We start from the raw sequence: 21,014 nt of genomic DNA, 5'->3' as shown, positions 1-21,014 counted from the left end.
AAAAGAAAGGAAAGGAAAATGAAAGGGTTTGAAAGAGAAAGGAAATTAAAACGTTTTAACACGTCATTTCTTATTCAAAATTTTTAAATGACTTGGAAATTTACGTGTGCTCGTTTGTAAGTCACGCACCACAGAGTGGTTCAAAAAGTGTTTAAAATACTGTGTTTCAGTGAATTTGAGGGTTCAATTGACAAAAACGTGAGTAAAAGAATCTATGTAACAAATGAAGTCAAATATAAGGTCTTCAATGTCATTCCGCCTTAATTAAATAAATAAAAGGAGATGGGAAAAGGAATAACTTTATGATTGAAATTGGGAAGGGGCAAAACAGTAAATGTGGCAAACGGGTACATACATATAATTGTAGTATACAAAATAAGGGAGCACAAAGCGCAGTCCGTCGTCGCTCTGTAATCGGCGTTGTCACCTGGAATCAATTAACTAGCGTATGATTCTCAAATAAGGCAGAAGCAGAATAATGGGGAGACCGAAAGGAGATGGAGCTAGAAGCAAGTCTCGTCCCTCTAGCAGCAGGTCTACTTTCTTGTTTTTCATTCTTTCTTGCAGTTTTCTTTGTGTTTTTTTTGTAATATTTTTGTCATATTGGTATTGCAGTCTTGCTGCTTCTTTACTGCCCCAAGGTTCTACGACTGTCGGATTTGGAGGCTATATGGGTTGTTCCCGTGTTGAATCAACTGAAGATTCTCCCCCTTTCTTTGTACTACTATTTACTATAACTTTTTATTCATCTGGAACCATAAATTTGTCCTGTCCTTGAAAATTATGTGTTAGAAGTTTGAATTACATCCATGGGTACTAGTTTATGTTTTTTCTTTTACAAAATTCAAAGTGTCCTAATTGACTGATGCTAATTATACTAATGCCAAGGTTGACCTAATTAATTTCTTTAATAGAAAAAAGTTGAGATTTGTTATGTTATTTCCACTCCCTATTGTGAAGATATTCTTTTTTTTTTTTGCAGGATATTGACAGTGAAGTGGCACAACACTTGAAGAGGCTTGCCAGAAAGGACCCTACTACTAAAGTAAGTTCATATGACAAGTTTCATATTATTGTTAGAATGGATATCATGTTCAGTTAGGAGAATATTGGTTCCTTGAGAGATGTGAATTAGGAATAACTACATAAGCAGCAAGTAGAAAGAGGTGGTTTTAAGTATCACAGTTGTGTATATTAATGCTTCTTCCGCTCCATCTTTATTTATTTGCCTGTTCATTTTAGTATATGCTGAAGTTCCCATGTGGCACTAATATATATGTGGTCATGGCTCTGTACATCCTCTTTTTGCCCCTTATGTCTAGTTTTGAGTGATGTGAACTTCTGTATCCGTGTATGTGCTAAAATTCATATTCATTGGTCATCTGATTTTTGTTTCATCGTCAGACTTATATGTAGTTTGGCAATGCTCTATTTTTCATATTTGAGAAAGCTCATTTAAAGTCTTCTTTTTCTAACAGCTAAAAGCATTGGCATCACTATCTCAATTATTCCAACAAAAGACTGCAAAGGAGATAATACCGATAATCCCACAATGGGTATGCTCACTTCTCTTTCCTTGATGCTAGTCAATACCCAAATAGGAAAATGTCTAGGCTATTAGGCATGCTATATCTTATGTTACAGATTTTGCGGTTAGTGGATAAACATTTGGTGCTTCTTTTAAAGAACATTGCCTATGGTATAAGATTGCGATATTTGGGTTCATGCTTTTTCCCTGCAACTTTTCAGCAACTCATAAATTTTAACTTCTAAACTGAATGATCGAATGTTAAATTTCAATGTGGTAAGATTTAGCTTTGAGTCCTTCCAAAATTTTGAAGAATTCATCCTTTTTTGGTCCTGTAATATGGCTATATCTAATAGGTTAGGACAACTAGAACTTATTTGATCAATCTCATTATCTCATAATCTACGTCACTTCCATAATTTTCTCTCCTCGCCTTTAACTGCTTGCTTTAAAAAATTCTGACCACCCCTTCATACTCCATTTCGCAACACCAATAATTATGACCTTTCTTTATCCACATCATATTTATTAGCAACGAGACATTGTCTTCTGCACCCAATTTCCATGACAGTTTGGCTACAAGGTTCTTTGAAAGCATAATATGGCTTCTAGTGCCATCAATCTTTAGGCATGAAGTGTGAATTTCGATTGAGCAAGGTGAAGCTTATTACTTCTTAATAAGAAATGGATTACCTGAAAGAAAAATAAGAAAATAATGCTGAAGCAAAAAGTACAAAGATTGAGCACTAGAAAAATAAGATAGACGAAATTTGAGAAATAAGTCCCCAAATCTCAAACATAATTGCTAAGAACCCTAATTGATTGTAATAGATTTAATTAGTGGATTAGGGCTGATCAGTTTTATTAGCACATTCAATTAGCATAAGACTAATTACCTTCTTCAACTAATCAAATAAGATAAGAACCAAATATATCAAGCTCAAGAATTAGTCTTACCTCTTAGAAGAATCGTTTTTTTTAAGGTTGTTAGATAAATCCCAAGTTGCCAACACACAAAAGTAAAGAAGAGAAACTCTCAAATAATATTATAATAATAATGTTAAAAAGGAAAAAAAATCCACTCCTGTATACATTGAAATTTTGAGCAACCTAATTTTAATTTCTAGCAGAAGAGAGAGCCAATTTTCGCGGGCCCGAGAAATAATAAGAGGACTGAATCTGTTTACAAGCCCATCTAGATAGACCCATGTATTAAAAATTCTCTACACCCCACTTGTCTAATGTGAAGCTGCAAAATCAATTCAACCCTCTTGTGGCTGAAATAGAGGCGAACCAAATGCATGAGTACTCTCGCATAGCGACTAATGATGGGGAAAATCGTGGTGAAACTGAAGATAGATCATGAGAGTTGAGTGACACTCACTATGCTGAGGAGGAACATGATGCCAATCGTAGTATAAATGTTGATGACTGTATAGGAGACATAGCAAACATTTTGGAGTGTCAGGTGGGAAAATTCCCTATAATTTTCCTTGGATTTCCACTGAGAGTGAGAAGGACTGACCAGAATATTTAGCAAGGAGTTTTGGATAGCAAATTGGCTCCCGGGAAGAAGCAATATTTGTCACTTGGGGGAAAACTCACATTGATTAACAATATTTTAGATAGTATGCCTTGCTATCTAATGTCATTATTTCCTATGCCTGATGCAGTTGAAAAAAAGATGACCTTTATGAGGAATAAGTTCTTATGGAAAGGAAATAGTTGCAACCAAAAGTTTCACTTAGTTAGATGGCAAATGGTCACTAGAGGAAAGGAAGGGGGTGGATTGGAAGTTAGAAACATGAGATTGCACAATAAAAGCATGTTGTTTAAGTGGTTTTGGAGAATTAGCAGGAACGTAAGAATAGTCTGGATTAAAATAATTGAAGCAATCTATGGTTGCAGACAAGGTTGGAATCCCCCTTCAAATATTTTATACACTAGAGGGGGGTGTATGGAAAGGGATTTGTAAATTATGGGTTGAGTTTCAACAATTCACCAAATTGGAGGTGGGGAATGGAGCAAAAATTAGATTTTGGATTGACTTATAGACTAGTGATGAGTTCCTGAAACAAAGATTTCCTCTTCTTTTTCAGTTGTTGCAATAACAAAGATGGAGTTGTGGCTGATTTTTATTCTAACATTGGATGTCACATGTACTTTAGAAGAAATTTGAATGATTGGGAAATTGAAGACTTTTGTCTGTTGCTCCTTCAACTAGATTATACCCACATTGATTAGAGTAAGAGGGATTCACTAATATGGATAGCTAGTAAAGATGGAACTTTTTCGGTAAAAAAATGTCAGTCTACTAATGAAGCAAACTGGATTTTGGGATACTAGTTGGCTATGTAAAGGGATTTGGAGAACTAAAGCTCCTATGAAGGTAGCTTATTTTGGTTGGATTGTAGCACAGGGAGCTTGCCTTACTCAGGATAGTCTTCAGAAAAAGGATTTTGCACCAAGTAATAGATGCTACTTATGTGAAGAAAGTTGGAGACAGTGAGTCACCTTCTTATGCATTGCAGAATTGCTACACAATGTTGGGGATTTTTCTTCAGTATTTGCGGGTCTCTTGGATCATGCCTTAGATTGTGAAGGAATTATTGGAGAGTTGGTAGCACTAGAGAACACATAAAACTTTGAAGCAAATCGGGAGAACTATACCTTTGTGTATTTTCTGGACTACCTGGCTAGAAAGCGATAAAGATTATTTTGATGTGCAAAGAAACCATATTTCTAGAATTAAAAACGAGTGTTTACACAATTTGTTTTGTTGGTGTAAAAGTTGTTTCATTGATAATATAGATCAATATATGAAGCTTTTGGAGTTGCTAAGGAGATGTTGTAATTGGCTGTATGGATATTCCCAGCAGCTCATGCCTGCAACCCCTTTTTAGGCATACATGCAGCCACTATGGGCATGAATTGCAATCCTTCTTGGGTGTGATTCTCAGCCCATTTTGAGCTGAATCAGCTCTTTTGGGCTCCATGTGGGCCCAATCTTCCTTTTTTTGGGCTTCTTTTTGGACCATGAAATATGTGTAGCACTTAGTTCACTCGTTGCCACAATTCTTGGGCTCTTCTTCCATGATGAGCACCTTCTTGATCTCTCATTAAAGCTCATCAACCTTATCTTGATCTTTTCAGCTTCTAGAGTTTCATCCAAGTCCTTTAATGGAAGTATGCCACTATTGATGCTGTCATTGCCTTTCTTGAAAATGATTCGTTCTCGGATATAAACATCTCAAAATTAAGAAGAGATGCATTAGTAAACATCCATTAATCAAAAGCAACGATGGCAGGAACAAAACAAGACAGTAATCATGTGTCCACTTAACCCAATTAAGCTTAGTATGGATACATACACCCTTACAAAGCATGTGGACATCATCATCCTAATAGAAAATCTTTCTACTTATGTAAGCACAACAAAAATCTCGTCTAGATGCTTTAGGGAATGATACACGCTTCCAAGTTATTCCTTTCAATGGGTATGGAAAAGATGACACAAGATTCCTAACACATGCATCAAATTGAAAACTGTATGATAGCCAAACATTCTCAATTACACTTTCCACAAATTCTACATAAAAGTTATTCACATAATCACTGGAGTTCTCTAGACTGATATAAGAATTCGTACATACCAAAATAGAACCTCCTCCACTAAATGTGAGCTCATTATTGGAATCATCTCTTAATATCCTTACACTCATTGAATTCTAAGGTAGGGGAAGGCTGGTACACACCACCCTCCCGAAAACTCACTTATGGGATTACACTGGGTATGCTGTTGTTGTTAAGTTATTGAATTCTAAGTAATTGCTCAAATTCTCACGCAAGGGATCATGGATAGGTTCAACAAAGAGTATTTGAGCACTAATGTCATAATAGTCATGTACCTCCTCATCACTTGTAGCAGACACCTTTTTAAGCTTGTAATCAGTAATTACCAAGACTTGAAGGATTTTCACATTCCTCTACACAACAATATTTATATTCTAGAACATTATCATATGAGAACTCATTCAACAATAGAATAAGAGAAGAGGAAACATTGAACCTATTCACAAGCCTCCTCCCACAAATTTCACGCCTCTTTTGAACAAGTAGGAATCCACAATCTTGGGTTTAGGAGAAATCTACAAGATTGGGAGTTGAGGGAGTTTCAAAGTTTGCTGGAGGTAACATACAAGCATATCATATTTCCCTCTAATGAGGATTCAAGGAGATGGGTGCCGAGGAGTGATAACATTCTCAGTTAAATCATTTTACCCGAAGTTGTTGCACTTACTGGTTTGGGTTCCAAGGAAGAAGGTGTTTTTTTTTTTGCATGAATGGTAACGTGGGGAGTGATTTTGACGGCTAAGAATTTGACGAAGAGAATATTACTTATGTTAGTTGGTGTTATATGTGCAAGTATTTGGGCGAAGAGGTGATCATCTTTCGTTGCATTATAAGATAGTGTCGGGTTTGGGGAGGGTGGTCTTGAATTGCTTTGGTAGGCATTGGGTGATGTCATGTATTGTCAGAGATGTATTGCATAGAAGAGAAAGGCCATGGGGGGTTGCTCGCTAGCTCTTATGTGGGTCGTATGGAGGGAGAACAATAGAAGAGCATTTGAGGATTGAAAATGATTTTATACATTTGAGAGATAGCCGTTTGCCTTTGATTGCTTTTTGGTGCACCCTTGAAATTCCTAGATGATTGAGTCTATTTTGTAGATAATCATGTTATGATGTAGATTCTCTACATTTTGTATACAAAAGTTTTTCAAGTGTGAATAAAGAATCAAATCAATTAAGTTCAAAAATCATTTTAAATTTCTATTCAGATTCAAAAATCATTTTAAATTTCTATTTCAGATGAATACAACTTGAATTTGTAAATATGAGCACTTGTATAGAGATTATCAAAAGACATATGCTCACTCATATATAGTGCTGCTCTGAAAGAGATGAGTCCATGTGCGATTAGGTGCATCCATTTGAAGGTTGGATTGTTGAAACTATGGAGTGTTTTACTAGATTTTTTATTGTTTGGAGGGCTTGATTGCTAGTTATGAGTCACTTAAGTGGCCCTTACTCTCCCATTCTTCCTATTAGGCATTTGAATACAAGAAGCTGCTACTGGATTACAACAGAGAGGTTCGACGAACAACTCATGACACCATGACAAACCTTGTTGACGTTGTTGGGTATGTACTTATCTTATATATATCAGAACTAGCTATAGTTAGTTTCTTTGTTCTGCTACATGGACAAAAGTCTTAACTTTAGAGTAAATTAACTATGGTGACTTGTCTACAGTTTCTTAATTTATCCTCTTTTTTCTTTATTTTGATGAAAACTGGATAGTTTTTGAGCTGCTTGTTAGCTTCTATAGATTAGATTGCACCTTCTGGCAGTTATAGTGTTAATAGTTAAGCAATGTGTTGACAAACACTTGCATTTTATTAAAATTAATTCCAAAATCATGTGGTGATTGGGTGGTGCAAATGGTACCTATGTTAGTAATAGTTCTTTCTTCTCCATTAGTTGAAACTTGATTCATAATTTGTAATTTTTCTTTTGTTCCAACCTCTAGCATACTTTAACTGTCCAAGTCAAATCAGTCCATTTAGTTTGAAATGGATAGAGTATCTTTTACAATCTTTTGTCACATATCATACCATCTACAGCTTACAAATATTTGGTTGCTTCCCGTCCTTTGCTTTAGGTGATTTTCGTGGTGTTTTCCTTTTCCTCTTTTTGCAGAAGAGATGTTGCTCCATATTTGAAGTCTTTGATGGGACCATGGTGGTTTTCCCAGTTTGATTCTGCCTATGAAGTTTCCCAAGCTGCAAAAAGATCATTTCAGGTTCATGTGTTTCTCAGAAAGTAACCTAACTGTAAATTACTACCTAATTGCATGGTTTCCTCACATGCAACATGAAGATCAAATAAGCTTCTTCTAATTGTACTATACACCAAAATGAAATTGAAGATCAATGTGCAAGTGTATCAGTGTGTTGAAGTGAAATTATAAATGAATTACATGTAACATTCTCTTCATAATAACTTTGTATTGGTTAGACTTGGTTTATGTTTGACCAGCTCCGCTTTGCTCATCAGGGCATAAAAAACAGATATGTAGAGTACATACTCTGTTCATATGCACCATTTGAATCTTTTTCTGAATGGATTGGTGTTGTGATCTACACCTTTGGAATCCAACGGCATTTTATGTAAACTGTGGAATTTATAATCAATCTCCATGATCTGAATGATCAAGGAGATGCTATTAGTTCTCCCATATTCTCTCTGTTTAGTTGATGAACTTCTTGACTTATTTGTCTGTTAAGATACACCAAAATAAAGCAAAACTTTCAGCTGTTTCAGCCTTCATCACAGTCTTACTGCCATATCTAAATGTTATCAGGCTGCTTTTCCAGCACAAGATAAGAGACTAGATGTCTTGATTTTATACACATCAGAGATATTCAGGTACATTGAGGAAAATCTAAAGCTTACTCCCCAGAGCATGTCAGAAAAGAATGTGGCATCAGATGAACTGGAAGAGGTGCACAAGGAGGTAATATCCGTTAACATTTAGCAGATACCTGAATATCTCCCTGGTGCTGACAGATGGAGAAAACTGCTTACTTGTCAAAAGATTTAGACTTTTTGCTGCTTCTCACATTTGATTCTTACAATCTTTTTTTCTTTTCCACTCCATATTGGTCCTGATTTATTTTCTCTCGTACTCTAATTGATCCCAGGTAGTTTCTTCATCATTACTGGCGTTAGCCACCCTTCTTGATGTTGTGGTCAGCGCACAATCTGAACAGCCTGTTTCGGCAGCTGAGTCAAAGCGTGCTTCTAAAGCTAAGGTCGTAGCTATTTCATGTGCTGAGAACTTGTTATCTGCTCATAAGTTATTTCTGGAATTTCTGAAATCTCAGAGCTCCGCTATTCGCTCAGCCACATATTCAGTCATGAGAAGTCTCATAAAAAATATTCCTCATGCTATCAAGGAAACAGACATTATGCATCTTGCGGATGCAATACTTGGAGCTTTCCGGGAAATGGATCCCTCATGCCATTCATCAATGTGGGATGTGATCTTACTATTTTCCCGAAAGTTTCCAGAGAGTTGGAGTATCTTGAAGATTAAAAAATCTGCTTTAAGTAGATTCTGGCATTTTCTTCGGAACGGCTGTTTTGGATCGCAGCAAGTATCATATCCTGCTCTCTTATTATTTTTGAATGTTGTACCTGCACAAGCAGTTGAAGCACAGAAGTTTCTTCTTGAAGTTTTCCAGAATCTGTGGGCAGGAAGAAGCTTGAGTTATTCATCACATCTAGACCGTCTTGCACTTTTTAAAGCAATGAAAGAATGTTTTCTATTTAGCCTGAAAAACACTGATAGGTGAAGAGTCCACCGAACTTTTCCCTTTCAACTTCTGTGGTCCCATCAGCTTTGTATAGTTATGGTGAGAATTGTTAATTTTAGTTTCTATGCTCAGATATGTATTCCTTCTTTCAGGTATTCCGATGCAGCAGATTCCTACAGATTTCAGCAGACACTTACAGATCAGATTCTCATAAAGTTGCTGTGGCATGAATACCTACTCTCTGTCAGCTCAAAGAACCAGGAGAGGGTCTTTTCATCTATGGATTTTTCTTCGGATGGTATTCAACCTTCTCATCAAGGATCAAGACAACTTAATGTCAAAGTTCCAGAGGTTTACGTGCAAGATCTTAGGAAATGCATTGTTGAAATCCTTTCAGATATCTTTTCTCTGGAACCTGATTTGCTTTTGCAATTCTGTTCAACATTTCAAGAGACCTGCCTTGGTGTATTTCAACAAACAGACAGTTCTGTAGAGAATGACGATGGGGTGACTGAGTTCTTGTCAGTAGTGAATCAACAGGCAGTAAGGAAAGGTGAAACTTGGCCTCTAGTTTATTTGGTGGGACCAACATTGTCGAAGTCATTCCCCTTGATTAAAACACTTGTAAGTTATTCCTTGGTAATGCATTCTCCTGGTCGTAATTTTGTGAGTAGAAATTAGTTTGGGCTCTAAACCCCTAAAACAGAGGAGGACAGAGTGAGAGGGAAAAAGGAAATTTGGATATGTTTGACAAGATGGTCTCTATCTAACACTACTTTTCTCTCTCTTTATTTTTAAACTTTGAAGACGAAAAATTGCTGCCACTTATTTTAGTGAATATTCATAGCTTAGCCTTCTTTTTAGAACACTATGTTTTGGGAATTAATTGCTTTCAAGGAAAGACCCAAGATTTCTGTAGCTGCATATATTTGGCTTGTTTATGTTTCACTACTGAGTTCCATGAATAATGTTAAGCCCAAATCCAAACTCATCTTATCCACAATTGATTCTTTTGTGGTTTTCACCATATTCCTGCCTGGTCAGTGATATGTATGCATTTGTATTTGCTCCTCCGGGAATAGGTAAATAAAATATTTTCACACCTGGCCTAGCAAAAGTTGCTTTGATGATTCTTTTACCAATATCTTTCAGTTTCACTTAGATTCTCTCACATGAGTTGCTGTGTTATCTAGGAATCCATTCTTCAGTATAAAAAGGATTTTAGAATTCCTGCAGTGAGAATTACTGTGGCTTTTATCAAATGTTTTCAGCTTCACTTTCATTCTCATAGCGGTTGTCAATTCTAGGATTCCCCTAATGCAGTGAGATTTATGGTGGCTGCTGTCTCTGTATTTAGTCCACGGAAGATAATTCAAGAGATCTTTTGCATTGAACCCGAAGGAAGACAATTCTTGCATGTCTTCAAGGAAACCTTTATCCCATGGTGCTTGCAGGCTAACAGTTCCACTACTAGCATACGGCTAGATCTCTTGCTTTCGTTACTTGATGATGAATGCTTAGCAGAACAGTGGGCTAGCATCATTATGCATGCAACAAATTTGGAAGAACTGAAATCTGCGGATGGGACTGTGAACTCTGATTGCCTTCCTCTATTGGCTATGCTCATTGAAAAAGCAACAATAAAAATTAGCAATAGAAGCACTACACAAGTTCCCCATGCAGTCCACTGGCATCATCATCTTTTGGATTTTGCTGCCATTTCTGTTGTTCGAGCTTTTCCACCTTTTGGAACTTCCAATGTTTCATATATGCGGTATGTGAAAAATACCTGAAATAATTTCTTCACTCATCTCTTGCTCTAACATTTTACTAGATAGTGATTATCTGGCGATAAAGTGGTTGCATTTTCCCATTTTTAACTTTGATATCTAATAAGTTATGTTGTGGGTGTCATTTCCATCACTGTAATATTTTAAAAATCATTTGAACTATTATTTGGTCTACCATTTCATTCTGTTGTAGTACTCTTCTGTTACTATCTACTATCTACCCTTTTTTACTATCTGTCGTTTAGTGCTCTTCCGTTACTTCTTCTGGACTATTTTTCCTTGAGCCAAGGGTCTTATCGGAAACAACCTCTCTACCTTTGAGTTAGGGGTAAGGTCTGTGAACACTCTACCCTCCCAGACTCCACTTGGTATGTTGTTGTTTGTATTATTGGAACTAGAGTTATTATCTTTTGCTTTAAAATCTTGGTAATTGTCTCCTTTCTCAACATTGTATAATGAACATCTCAATGTGCTATACGGCAAGTAAAAGCTTGAGTTAATAATTGGCATCAGAATATTCTAAGCTAAATTTTATGCTACACATCAAATCTTTGGGCTCCTTGATAAGAAGATAAATCTTTGCCCTAACTCAATTCCCAAAAGATAACTCAAAAAAGTAACGCATGTGATGAACATTGGCCAACATTATATAAGGATACAACAACCCATACTCTAACACCCTCTGTATTAGGGGGTGTGCATATCCAATCGAAACCCAAAAATTCAGATTTTGATATGCTATTTGGTTTGAAGTTTTTAAAAAATTTGGTATACGGTATTTAGGAAAAAATGCCGAGTACCAAGAACGTATCGAAATACATGCTAACTTATACAATACACATATTTTAGATTATAACACTAAGATTAAAAGGCCTAAAATTGTACGTACTTAATCCTTAGATTCTTTTAACCCAGTGTTTTTGAGAGCGTGAAGTGGCAAAAAGCAACAAGGCCCCACTTTGCTTAGAGCGTGAAGCAAAGTGCTCGCTTCATTGAACTAAAGCAGGTTCTTTTTTTAGAAAGATCAAAATAAGTCTTACAACACAAGGAAAAACACAGAGAAAAGGACAAATAGATAACAAAATTCAATAAAATTAATACTAAAAAAATGAAGCAGAATATATAAAAAGTTCAATCAAATTAATGAAGTGAAAAAATGAAATAGTAGAGCACCTAGGAAAAAAGTAGAGCACATGACAAAAAAAAGAGAGAAGAAGACAAATAAATAGATTCAATAAAATTAAATTACTGAGTTGAAGGAATAGAATAATTTAAAATTTGAATTATTAAATCAGCAAAAGAAAAAAGGAAAACAAATAAAGAAAATATAAGCTGAAGAAGCATTGATGCACACAGCTGAGAAATTAAGAGAAGAAGAGAATGAAAAAAGAGCCACAACAACAACGAGAAAAACGAAGAAGAGAAGAGAAGAAAAAGAAGAAAAGGCCCTACTTGGAGCTTGAAGAAGAAGAGAAGCACAAAGTCGCAACCAGAGCAGTTGCCACCCTAGTTGCAGTCGCAGAAGAAAGTCGCTTGAGAAATAGTACTTTTTCTTTTTAAACGGTCCGCTTTTATACATAGAAGATAAAAGGATACGCTTCCTACAGCTTCACACTTTTACCCCTAAAGTGAGCGCTTCTTTCATGTCGCTGCGCCTCATACCTGTGAAACAATATACCCCCTGCCTCACGTCGCTTCTTTCTTTAAGCGAGGAAGCAGACACATTCTACAACACTGTTTTAACCTTTCCACCTTTTTTTGTGTTACCTGCCTTTTACCAGAAATAGATAGTGTCGTTCTCATGTCATTGCTTGATGAATTGCAGATGGAATATTGTGATAATGAGAAATTAAAATCAAAATTTTGGATTTTCTTTAATTTTCTTTTTCCTCAATGTAAAAGATCCAATCCGATTTGGACCATTACCACCACTTCAACTGTAAGTTTTGTTTTGCAATTCCTATATTTATTTCAGAACTGATGGTAGTCCAGTTCCAAAGTTCATATATGATTAGGTTGACCTTTCCTCTTAACTCTCTTGGAAGCTCCAAAAGGCACTTTCTTGAGTGTTTTGTTCAAGATTTATCTCTTAAAGACAAACAACAACAACAACAACAACAACAACCCAGTGAAATCCCACAACGTGGGATCTAGGGAGGGTAAATTGTACGCAGACCTTACTCCTACCAAGGTAGGACGGCTGTTTTCGGGAGACCCTCGACTCAATAAAGCATAAAAAGGCGTTAGATAAGGCTAAGAAGTTAAGATGTTAATAAGTTCAAAGCGATATGATAAGGCAAATAACGGGGGCGCTACAAATAAAATAGAGTAATCAAAGTAAGGAAAATACGGAAAGTAATAGATAATAGCAGACATCAGAGAACAAGAAATTATAGTGTGCTAAAGCATCTACTAATATGATAGACTACCGTGACTATGTACTAGCCTTCTACCCTAATGTGGGTCCTCCTCACCCTCCTATCTAAGGTCATGTCCTCGGTCAGCTGCAGCTGCGTCATGTCCTGTCTAATCACCTCTCCCCAATATTTCTTCGGCCTACCCCTACCTCTTCTGAAATCATCCACGGCCAACCTCTCACACCTCCGCACTTGGGCATCTGGGTCTCTCCTCTTCATATGCCCAAACCATCTCAGTCGCATTTCCCGCATCTTGTCTTCCACCGAGGCCACTCCTACCTTGTCCCGAATAGTCTCGTTTCTAATTCTGTCGCTCCTAGTATGCCCACACATCCATCTCAACATTCTCATCTCGGCAATTTTCATCTTTTGAACGTGGGAGACCTTAACTGGCCAACACTCCGCCCCATATAACATAGCCGGTCTAACCACCACTTTGTAGAACTTGCCCGTAAGTTGTGGTGGCACCCTCTTGTCACATAGCACACCGGAAGTGAGCCTCCATTTCATCCACCCTGCCCCAATACGGTGTGTGACATCCTCGTCAATCTCCTCGCTGCCTTGCATGATAGACCCAAGGTACTTGAAACTACTTTTCTTTTGGATGGTCTGGTCTCCAAGCCTAACTTCCGCGCTAACCTCCTGAGGTGTCTCACTAAACTTGCACTCTAAGTATCTCTTAAAGACAAAAAAAGTATAATTCTCTATCAAAGCCGAACAATCGAAGTTACCGAACCGAGAAGATAAAAAAAAAATCAAACCATGCCGAATTTAGTAAGTATTGGTATTGATATATCAAGAAACCAAATACACAAACCGAAAAGTCAAAAAACCATACCAAATTGGCCGACGAACACCCCTACTCTACATGCTAGAATTGGATATCTGGAGCATGATTAAAACAACATGGGCCCCAACATAGGATACATAGAGGATAGGATGAGCCTGGTGTTGATGCTGCAAGGGTTAACTTGACCACAAAAATTAACTCATTATATGAGGATTGTCCACTATCATATAAGGAGACAGCAACCCATTTCTTCAACCAATATGGGACACAATAACACTCATTAAGTTTAAAGACTTTATTCCCTAGGATGACTAAGTGGTTATCTTCCGTAATTTGGAACCTGTGGATATAGCCTGTCTGTTTTTGTTTCCCATCTCAATATCTAGGCTTCAGTGGCATCGAGGTGTTGTTCATTTGCTTAAGACTACAGTTAGTAGCACAACACTCTCAAACCCTTGTTTTTTGTTATTGTTTTATTTTGGGTTGTTTTGTTGTTCTGTTGCAGTGCTGTTCTGGGTGGCATAGCAGGAGGTGATGAAACAAACTTTCTGTCCCAAAGTACATTAGTACTTGTATTTGGGGAGGTTCTTAAGAAGTTGACAGTTTTCATGATGGATTCTCCCTTCATATGGGTCAAGGACATGTGTTCGGTGATACTTGTCAGAGACAATAACACTGAACTGGGATTTGAACCTTCTATGGATGTGAATGAGATGGCCAATTTTTCTTTACAAGTGCTTGATGGTGGCTTTTCTGCATTGAAATGTTTGCATCATGAAGTTGAGCTACTTTCGGGAATCTTAGCTGCAATGTTTGTAATTAAATGGGAATGCAGCATGGCTACTGTCTTCAATGATGAACTTGGTGAAGAATTCAAAGAAAAAATAAAGTCAAGGTTCGCTTCTTGTGAGCTAGTGCATGCTCTCCATCACAAAATTTGTAACCAGTTCCTATTTAGTATCAACATAGATAGTCGAAAGATCCTGGAAAGCATCTTGGTCCAGACTGTAAGGAGTGCTGTGCTTCAGGATGAAAATGTGGATGCTGCGGAAGTCACATCTTTATGCTGTCATTGGGTCCTTGAACTTCTTGAATGTCTTTGTCAAGATCAGTTGGAGGAACAAAAGCTGTTAGACAGATTTCTAAGCCAGGATGATTCTTGGCCTGCTTGGGTTGCACCAGATATAAAAGTCGGTAAAGGAGCAGCTTTGGTGAGAACTGAGAATGCTTCAATTGATGTGAGTGCCCTTCCCGTATAAGTAATTTATATTGAGCAGTTTTGGGATGATCTTGTGCACCTACTTTTCTATTCACTGCTATGTTCTTGTTGGAAAATAGGGAGTTACAGTGAGGTTTTATGTTTTGACACATTCTTGTTTCCTTTATTTTATGGAGGAAGTATACATATTGTTGTTGACTTCTCGTTCAACTATTTAATTTTGTAACATTTTGGGCCTTTGGGGCATCATTTTAGCTTTTCCAAGGTGAGTTACATCATATTATGCATTCACATTAGATCTCATAGTTGTGTAAACTCTTTGCAGACCCCAAAAGGCATCAGGTTTGTTGCTCTGATAGACAGACTTATACCAAAGATAGGGTTTCATAAAATCATTGCTGGTGCTGTTTCTAATGTGTCTCCATCTTTAACTGAGGATCATAGTAATCAACCTACCACAACTCCGCAGTGTCATTATTCCCGTGCCTGGCTGGCAGCTGAAATCTTATGCACTTGGAAATGGAATGGCGGCAATGCCTTGTGCTCCTTCTTACCTTATCTCTGTGAATATTTAAAAAGTGAATGTTATACGCCTGAGGGTGAGTTGTTAGATTCTATTGTCACCATTTTGCTTGATGGTGCACTTATTCATGGGGGAGTTGCAGAACTGAGTCTTTCAAATTTATCTCCTGTTACAAACATGGAAAATATTGGAGATCCCTTCCTGAGAGCTGTTGTATCAGTAGTGTCTAGACTTTTTGAAGATGATGTATGGGGAAAAGACAAGGCAGTATTTCTTTTCAATCAGCTTTTGAATAAACTCCATATTGGTGAAACAATAAATATAAATTGTTTGAGGATACTTCCTTCAGTTTTGGACGTAATCATTAGACCGTTGAGTGTTCCATTTGTCCAAGACACTGCAAACTTGCAGTCTGCTTCTTCTGAATGTTGTGAAGTGCAAGAAGCTATCATGCACTGGCTCCAGCAAACAGAGTCTTTTCCACCCTTGAATGCATGGCAAACGAGTGAAGGTAAATTACTGCTTTCTACAATGTATCAATTTTCTAAAGGATTTGAACAACATAGGAAATAGTCAAATTAGTGCCTTGGGTTGTGGCAGTGATATATGTTGGCTTATGCATCTAATATCTGATTTCTTTTTCCAATTCATTCTACTTAAGCTTATTTCACAAAATCTGCAACTTGTCGGTCGTAAGTGTAATGGAATTTGGTATTTTCAGATATGGAAGATTGGTTTCACCTTGTTATATCCTGCTATCCTGTACGGCCAATTGAAGGAGGGAAAGGGCTAAGACCAGAAAGATATGTCAGCTCTACTGAGAGAATGTTACTGTTTGAATTATTTCAGAAGCAGAGAAAGAGTTCTGCATTATCTGTTATAAACAAGCTGCCGGTTGTGCAGATTTTGTTATCAAAAATGATTCTGGTTGCAGTTGCTTATTGCTGGGAAGAATTTAGTGAGGATGATTGGGAGTTCGTTCTATACCGTTTTAGGTGGTGGATTGAAGCAGCAGTTGTTGTGATGGAGGAAGTTGCTGAGAATGTGAATGATGTTATTACGGATGATTCTAGTTGTGAACGTTTAGAAGTAATGCTGAAGAGGATCAACAATACCGTTTTAGTGGACTCTACTCCAATAAAACTCGCAAGCAATGCTCTAATTGGATTTTTTTCGTTTTGCAATATAAGTGGTCTCAAAGCAAAAGAGCCTGTTGATGTTTCTAATCCCTTGAAAATTGACAGATGGGAGATGGCCAAACACCGAATTATAGAAGCTGTTCTTCGGTTGTTCTTTTCTACTGCTGCTACCCAGACTTTGGCAAGTTCTTATAGTAGTGAAGCTTCTTCCATCGTAGCATCATCTATTCTTGATCATTCTCTGTTCTGGGACTTAGTGGCTTCACTTGTTGTCGATTCCTCTTCAACTGCAAGAGAGAAGGCAGTAAAATCAGTTGAAATCTGGGGCCTAAGTAAAGGGCCAGTTAGCTCTTTGTATGCAATGCTGTTTTCTTCCAAGACACTTCCTTCCCTAAGATGTGCTTCTTATGTTATTCTTTCAACTGAACCTGTGTCTGACTTGTCTTTGTACACTGTTGACAAGACATGTTCCTCTGGTGGAGATGCATCCAAAAAGCAGGATACTGACGGTTCTGCTGAAGAAAGTCTTCATCTTAGGGCAGAAGTTTCTTGCATGCTGGAAAAACTACCATATGATGCTCTTCAAATGGACTTACTTGCATTTGAACGGGTTAGATTTTTGGCCTCCCCCCCCCCCCCCCCCTTTTTTGGGTTGCTTCTTCAAAGCTAATGGAGAAGCATTAATTAACCACTTCTGTGTGCTAAATATCCTTAAATTTTTCAGATAAAGGTCTTTCTAGCTTGGTCTTTGTTACTTTCACATGTAGTGTCACTACCATCATCATCACCCCTGAGGGAGAGGATGGTTCAATACATTCAAGAATTTGCTACTTCAACAGTGTTAGATTGCCTTTTCCAGCATATCCCTTTGGAATTTTGTGTACCATCAAGCTTGAAAAAGAAGGATTCGGAACTTCCAGCTTCAGTGTCGGAAGCTGCAAAATCTGCAAGCCGTGCCATCACTTCTAATTCTGTATTATTTTGCTTGGAATCGCTTTGGCCTGTCGGACCGGAAAAAGTTGCTTCACTTGCTGGTGCAATTTTTGGCCTCATGCTTTGTGTTCTTCCTGCTTATGTTCGAGGGTGGTTTAGCGATATACGCGACCGTTCTACTTCATCCGCCATTGAATTTTTCACTAGAGCATATTGTAGCCCCCCTCTGATTATGAATGAACTCTCTCAGGTACGAATGTCATCCCTACTCACTTGAGATACTTGAACAATTATTGAAATGAATTAATGAAACACTAAAATTTTGCTGATTTTTCTTTCCATTTTTTTTGGGGGAAGGGGTTGGGGGGGTTGGGGGTGGGTGTGGGGCTCTACTAGTCAAATTGACAAAAGATTTAAGATGATTGTGAATAGCCTCTAGAGCAAAAATGAGATTGAGTTACCAAAATAAAGGGATTTCCAGGTGTTTTCCTGAAAATCTGAATCATTTTATCTTGAATGTGGTAGGGTCATATATTTGTTTTAGTTCCTTGATGTTTGCTAGCCAAGTAGAAGTTTGACTGGCAATCTGACTGCTATAAAATCTTAGTCTCTTAGTTGAAATAATCCAGTCTGGATGAACATAAAGTACCTATGCTTGCTTATGTTTATAATCTTACTTCCAGCATAAGTTTTATTTGTTATCTCACTGAGACTTATGCTATTTGTGACCATAAAAAGCCTCTCTGACCTTCATTCAAATGCAGATTAAAAAAGCCAATTTTGCTGATGATAATTTCTCTGTCACCGTTAGCAAATCTGCTAGTGAAGTTGTGGCTACCTACACAAAAGACGAAACAGGAATGGACCTAGTAATTCGTCTTCCGGCATCTTACCCTCTGCGACCTGTGGATGTAGATTGTACCAAGAGCCTTGGCATTAGTGAGGTTAAGCAGAGAAAGTGGTTAATGTCAATGATGTCATTTCTTCGTAATCAGGTGTCTACCACTGACTTGATCTGTGCATCATTCTCCCATCCCACCCTGATCATTTCCTCTGTCTCTGCTCAGTACTGCAATCTGTCAGTCTCCCATCTGCTATATTTGAATTTATTGCCTTTGACATACGGAGCTGTTACATTTAATATTCTGATCTTTGATCATGCATATGTTTCTTTCTGAGGCACACCATTTCAATTTAAAATGTCACCCTTCACTTTTATATATACCAAGGTTCCATGGCCTAATTTTTTGGTATTGGTATTTTACCATCTTTGATGTCATTTAACTGCTTAGTGTCTAAGTTATGTTTCTTGAATGACCTGCCAGCTCTTGGATAATTCTGAATGATCCTGCATACACTTTGCGGGCAAAGTTATGACCTGTTTTTCCTACAATGCAGAATGGTGCCTTAGCTGAAGCCATTTGCATATGGAAGAGCAATTTTGACAAGGAATTTGAAGGTGTGGAGGAGTGCCCCATATGTTACAGTGTCATTCACACTTCAAATCATAGCCTCCCACGGTTAGCTTGCAAAACCTGCAAACACAAGTTCCATTCAGCCTGCCTGTACAAGTGGTTTTCTACTTCTCACAAGTCAACTTGTCCGTTGTGTCAGTCTCCTTTTTGATGTATCGTTCAAAGTGGTGATGCCTTAGTGCAGTAAATGTAATTTCACCTTTGGATAGCCCTTGATTTCATTGTCCATCTCTCATGCCGAGTTTGGTGAATATGACCACATTTGTGGGTTGCCATACTCTTCCTACAGCTAATTGTAAGTGCGCTCTCTCTCCCCCTTCCCCCCTTGTGTTTTTGTGCGTTATTTTCTTCTCGGGCTGATTTTCTTCTAGAAAGACATCTTGGCTCATTTGTATGTAGAAGCTGCTGACTCGAACAGCTAACAATCTCAATTCTCAGATGAAATGATAAAGGAAACCAACCAAGCTTCCTGACCACACAAGCAGAATATTGTTTTAATTAAAAAACCAAATAAAAAAAGAAGAAAAAACTCCAGCATACCTGATGTCATCACTTCACATACAAATATGATATGATTAAGTGATCCCCTTATTCAAAATTTTCATAAGGTGAAGTTTTTTCTTGAAATTCTTTTTCAATACTTTTTGCAAAATTGTCATCCTTTGGAGAGAGGACAAGTAACATGGTTTGATGGTGGTTTTCGTCATAAGAACTTTAAGCTTAATTGACATGTTTCTCCTGTTTCATGCAGTTGAATATGGCTAGAATGGTACCAATCTGCTTATTGCTACTGTAAATGGCAGTTACGGAATAGTGCTAGGTGGAAAAACAAAGATGTAAAGATTTTCCCTGTTTAAGTTTATTCGTTTATGCACACGAAATCGGGGGAGAGAGAGAGAGGGAGATGGGATTGGGGGTGTTTATAGGTTAATTTTTCTTTTGGTTACGTTGTCTTTGTGCCATTTTTGCTGCTTCTCCCTGGATGTTGATATTGTTTGTTGTCCATTTACATATATTTCTTGATTCTGTATATTTTCCTTTATGAGGTTTTCGACTTTTGAATTTGAACTGAAATGGAGCCCACAATAGGGATGACAATAGAGGTAGGGTGGGGCGGGCTAGGCCAAGCCTCGACTCGCTAACTTTTTAGTCTCTTTTCCATATTTTTCTCTATTAAGCAGCAGTTGATATGTCAACACTAGGAGTGTATATGGATCAGGCTAGTTCAGATTCTTTGAAGGAAAAGTTACCTAATATAACAAACATGTGCATTTATTGTGCATAACTATACTTTTAAAAAATTACATAGTATAAATAAATTTCTGTCTAAAATCTCTCCTCTCTCTCAATCACACTTGTCTCTATTCCCTCTCCCTCTTCCCATCCTATTTCTCACCCCTTTCTCCATTTTATCCTTTTCTTTTTGTATTTTGCTTTGTATGTTATGTTTGTATCAATTGTATATTTGTGCTTTCTCTGCCTCTTCTTATCCACTATAACCATTTTGCTTTGTGTATTTGTATTGGTTGAATAATTTCTCTCATTGTCCTTTTTTTTGTGTTTTTTCTTATATTTTGCTTTGTGTATTTGTATTGTTTGTATAATTTCTCTCTCATTGTCCTCTTTTTTTTTTAGTGTTTTTTCTTGTATTTTGCTTTGTGTGTTTGTGTTGATTGTATATTTGCTGTATTTTCATCTCTCCTCTCTCTCTCTCTCTCTTTCTCCCTCTATAGCTTTTTTCTTGTATTTCACTTGTGTATCTGTATCAATTGTATATTGCTTCTCTCTTTTTCTTTTTTTAGTTTTTTCAAAATATATT

General features: G+C 37.3%; 1 protein-coding gene across 2 annotated transcripts; it reads left to right on the top strand.

Annotated features, from left to right (window-relative positions):
• The first annotated feature begins 389 nt into the window (after positions 1–389).
• Positions 390–19,527, top strand: LOC129882530 (E3 ubiquitin-protein ligase listerin). Of its 2 annotated transcripts, none has more exons than XM_055956867.1 (16): positions 390–534; positions 616–718; positions 983–1,045; positions 1,479–1,556; positions 6,640–6,731; positions 7,291–7,393; positions 7,955–8,107; positions 8,295–8,944; positions 9,062–9,533; positions 10,217–10,683; positions 14,412–15,144; positions 15,595–16,159; positions 16,370–17,397; positions 17,512–17,970; positions 18,485–18,715; positions 19,119–19,527. In XM_055956867.1, exons 1-16 carry the CDS (start codon positions 479–481, stop codon positions 19,344–19,346), a joined length of 5,481 nt encoding a protein of 1,826 aa, XP_055812842.1. In that variant the 5' UTR covers positions 390–478; the 3' UTR covers positions 19,347–19,527. The 2 variants fall into 2 exon arrangements, with proteins under 2 accessions (XP_055812842.1, XP_055812841.1); XM_055956866.1 differs by having other exon boundaries at positions 15,451–16,159.
• Positions 19,528–21,014: the final 1,487 nt, after the last annotated feature.

This window comes from Solanum dulcamara, chromosome 3 (assembly GCF_947179165.1).
Source record: "Solanum dulcamara chromosome 3, daSolDulc1.2, whole genome shotgun sequence".
NCBI lineage: Eukaryota > Viridiplantae > Streptophyta > Magnoliopsida > Solanales > Solanaceae > Solanum > Solanum dulcamara.
Note: the sequence above shows the minus strand (reverse complement) of the source record. Positions and strands in the feature narration are given on the sequence as shown.

Bases quoted from the DNA above. Each gene is read 5' to 3' on its own strand.
- LOC129882530 (XM_055956866.1), top strand. From the start codon at position 479: ATGGGGAGACCGAAAGGAGATGGAGCTAGAAGCAAGTCTCGTCCCTCT. The intron at 9,534-10,216 runs GTAAGTTATTCC...TGTCAATTCTAG, and splicing joins TCCCCTTGATTAAAACACTT to GATTCCCCTAATGCAGTGAG. The intron at 17,971-18,484 runs GTACGAATGTCA...ATTCAAATGCAG, and splicing joins TTATGAATGAACTCTCTCAG to ATTAAAAAAGCCAATTTTGC.